The 4,042-nt window shown below is 58.7% G+C and overlaps 1 protein-coding gene across 1 annotated transcript in view; it reads right to left on the bottom strand.

Annotated features, from left to right (window-relative positions):
* LOC108803460 (hydrocephalus-inducing protein homolog) overlaps positions 1-4,042 on the bottom strand; it is a gene marked incomplete at its 5' end in the record, with an annotated part of 21,116 nt that overhangs the window by 15,927 nt on the left and 1,147 nt on the right. Inside the window, 2 exons of the mRNA XM_018575298.1 lie at positions 3,506-3,644; positions 3,731-3,955. Coding sequence (XP_018430800.1) covers positions 3,506-3,644; positions 3,731-3,955 — 364 coding nt within the window. The remainder of the gene's footprint in view (positions 1-3,505; positions 3,645-3,730; positions 3,956-4,042) is intronic.

Here is a 4,042-nt window from a genome sequence, read left to right as displayed (position 1 = left end):
GAGGAGGGATCCATCGGGGTTCCCCCAGAGGAGGGATCCATCGGGGTTCCCCCAGAAGAGGAGGAGGGATCCATCGGGGTTCCCCCAGAGGAGGAGGAGGGATCCATCGGGGTTCCCCCAGAGGAGGAGGAGGGATCCATCGGGGTTCCCCCAGAGGAGGAGGAGGGATCCATCGGGGTTCCCCCAGAGGAGGAGGAGGGATCCATCGGGGTTCCCCCAGAGGAGGAGGGATCCATCGGGGTTCCCCCAGAGGAGGAGGAGGGATCCATCGGGGTTCCCCCCTACTGACCACCCCTGTAAGGGGGACGGATCTCCTCAATGACTACCAGTGTGGTGTCGCTAATGTCCCAGGAGCTCATTTTGTATCAGAGGTTCCTCTAAGGTGGTTCCATGTCTCCCACACGTATGACGTATGACTGCTGCTTGGGGACCCAATACAAGAGACCCAGCACACGGCTGACCCTTCTCCTCCATGTCTGCCATGGAAAGTCTCTCCAGGGATAGAACTCCCCTCCTCAGTACACTGGCACCAAGACACCTACCCCTCCTCAGAACACAGGCACCTACCCCCTCCTCAGTACACTGGCACCAAGACACCTACCCCTCCTCAGTACACTGGCACCTACCCCCTCCTCAGTACACTGGCACCATGACACCTACCCCTCCTCAGTACACTGGCACCATGACACCTACCCCCTCCTCAGTACACTGGCACCATGACACCTACCCCTCCTCAGTACACTGGCACCAAGACACCTACCCCTCCTCAGAACACAGGCACCTACCCCCTCCTCAGTACACTGGCACCATGACACCTACCCCTTCCTCAGTACACTGGCACCATGGCACCTACCCCTTCCTCAGTACACTGGCACCATGGCACCTACCCCTTCCTCAGTACACTGGCACCATGGCACCTACCCCTTCCTCAGTACACTGGCACCATGGCACCTACCCCTTCCTCAGTACACTGGCACCATGGCACCTACCCCTTCCTCAGTACACTGGCACCATGGCACCTACCCCTTCCTCAGTACACTGGCACCATGGCACCTACCCCTTCCTCAGTACACTGGCACCATGGCACCTACCCCTTCCTCAGTACACTGGCACCATGGCACCTACCCCTTCCTCAGTACACTGGCACCATGGCACCTACCCCTTCCTCAGTACACTGGCACCATGGCACCTACCCCTTCCTCAGTACACTGGCACCATGGCACCTACCCCTTCCTCAGTACACTGGCACCATGGCACCTACCCCTTCCTCAGTACACTGGCACCATGGCACCTACCCCTTCCTCAGTACACTGGCACCATGGCACCTACCCCTTCCTCAGTACACTGGCACCATGGCACCTACCCCTTCCTCAGTACACTGGCACCATGGCACCTACCCCTTCCTCAGTACACTGGCACCATGGCACCTACCCCTTCCTCAGTACACTGGCACCATGGCACCTACCCCTTCCTCAGTACACTGGCACCATGGCACCTACCCCTTCCTCAGTACACTGGCACCATGGCACCTACCCCTTCCTCAGTACACTGGCACCATGGCACCTACCCCTTCCTCAGTACACTGGCACCATGGCACCTACCCCTTCCTCAGTACACTGGCACCATGGCACCTACCCCTTCCTCAGTACACTGGCACCATGGCACCTACCCCTTCCTCAGTACACTGGCACCATGGCACCTACCCCTTCCTCAGTACACTGGCACCATGGCACCTACCCCTTCCTCAGTACACTGGCACCATGGCACCTACCCCTTCCTCAGTACACTGGCACCATGGCACCTACCCCTTCCTCAGTACACTGGCACCATGGCACCTACCCCTTCCTCAGTACACTGGCACCATGGCACCTACCCCTTCCTCAGTACACTGGCACCATGGCACCTACCCCTTCCTCAGTACACTGGCACCATGGCACCTACCCCTTCCTCAGTACACTGGCACCATGGCACCTACCCCTTCCTCAGTACACTGGCACCATGGCACCTACCCCTTCCTCAGTACACTGGCACCATGGCACCTACCCCTTCCTCAGTACACTGGCACCATGGCACCTACCCCTTCCTCAGTACACTGGCACCATGGCACCTACCCCTTCCTCAGTACACTGGCACCATGGCACCTACCCCTTCCTCAGTACACTGGCACCATGGCACCTACCCCTTCCTCAGTACACTGGCACCATGGCACCTACCCCTTCCTCAGTACACTGGCACCATGGCACCTACCCCTTCCTCAGTACACTGGCACCATGGCACCTACCCCTTCCTCAGTACACTGGCACCATGGCACCTACCCCTTCCTCAGTACACTGGCACCATGGCACCTACCCCTTCCTCAGTACACTGGCACCATGGCACCTACCCCTTCCTCAGTACACTGGCACCATGGCACCTACCCCTTCCTCAGTACACTGGCACCATGGCACCTACCCCTTCCTCAGTACACTGGCACCATGGCACCTACCCCTTCCTCAGTACACTGGCACCATGGCACCTACCCCTTCCTCAGTACACTGGCACCATGGCACCTACCCCTTCCTCAGTACACTGGCACCATGGCACCTACCCCTTCCTCAGTACACTGGCACCATGGCACCTACCCCTTCCTCAGTACACTGGCACCATGGCACCTACCCCTTCCTCAGTACACTGGCACCATGGCACCTACCCCTTCCTCAGTACACTGGCACCATGGCACCTACCCCTTCCTCAGTACACTGGCACCATGGCACCTACCCCTTCCTCAGTACACTGGCACCATGGCACCTACCCCTTCCTCAGTACACTGGCACCATGGCACCTACCCCTTCCTCAGTACACTGGCACCATGGCACCTACCCCTTCCTCAGTACACTGGCACCATGGCACCTACCCCTTCCTCAGTACACTGGCACCATGGCACCTACCCCTTCCTCAGTACACTGGCACCATGGCACCTACCCCTTCCTCAGTACACTGGCACCATGGCACCTACCCCTTCCTCAGTACACTGGCACCATGGCACCTACCCCTTCCTCAGTACACTGGCACCATGGCACCTACCCCTTCCTCAGTACACTGGCACCATGGCACCTACCCCTTCCTCAGTACACTGGCACCATGGCACCTACCCCTTCCTCAGTACACTGGCACCATGGCACCTACCCCTTCCTCAGTACACTGGCACCATGGCACCTACCCCTTCCTCAGTACACTGGCACCATGGCACCTACCCCTTCCTCAGTACACTGGCACCATGGCACCTACCCCTTCCTCAGTACACTGGCACCATGGCACCTACCCCTTCCTCAGTACACTGGCACCATGGCACCTACCCCTTCCTCAGTACACTGGCACCATGGCACCTACCCCTTCCTCAGTACACTGGCACCATGGCACCTACCCCTTCCTCAGTACACTGGCACCATGGCACCTACCCCTTCCTCAGTACACTGGCACCATGGCACCTACCCCTTCCTCAGTACACTGGCACCATGACACCTACCTCCACCTTCTTCTCTGGTTGGATCAGCTCCCGTTCATTCAGACAGCGGAAGGTGGGGGGGTGCTGGATATTTGGGAGGTCCTCACACGTCCACAGGAAGTAGAACGGACTGTTGGTGGGATTCACAATGCTGAAGCTCCTAATAAAATACAATAAAACAATCGGTCGCATTCATACAAATGTGTTAGGGGGGAGGGGCTGCCACTTCTCGGTGCTTCTGGGTACCTGACATTTGTGGTCCTGACCCCCACGGAGGTGAACTCCACAACTCGGGTGCTTGGATCCAAAGTGGTCCCTGAAGGGGCTCCGTGGGGGCCGCATAGCTCGGGGTTGCGCCTCCCGCTGCTGATGTAGTCAGAGTCCTCCAGCTGGAAGTGGCAGGAAGGCAGCAGGCTGCGGCCTCTGACCGGGAGACGCGGCTCCACCTGGCCGGGTAACAGGTTGGGGATGCTGGAAGACAGGAAGACATCGTTCCAGAAGCATCATCTCATCACATGTAACACAATGACAACTCCACGGACAGGCCCGGCGCTACCA

This window comes from Nanorana parkeri, unplaced genomic scaffold (assembly GCF_000935625.1).
Source record: "Nanorana parkeri isolate BGI_ZX_2015 unplaced genomic scaffold, ASM93562v1 scaffold3758, whole genome shotgun sequence".
Taxonomy (NCBI): Eukaryota; Metazoa; Chordata; class Amphibia; order Anura; family Dicroglossidae; genus Nanorana; species Nanorana parkeri.
The sequence above is the reverse complement of the archived record's forward strand: the minus strand, read 5'-3'. Positions and strand labels throughout refer to the sequence as shown.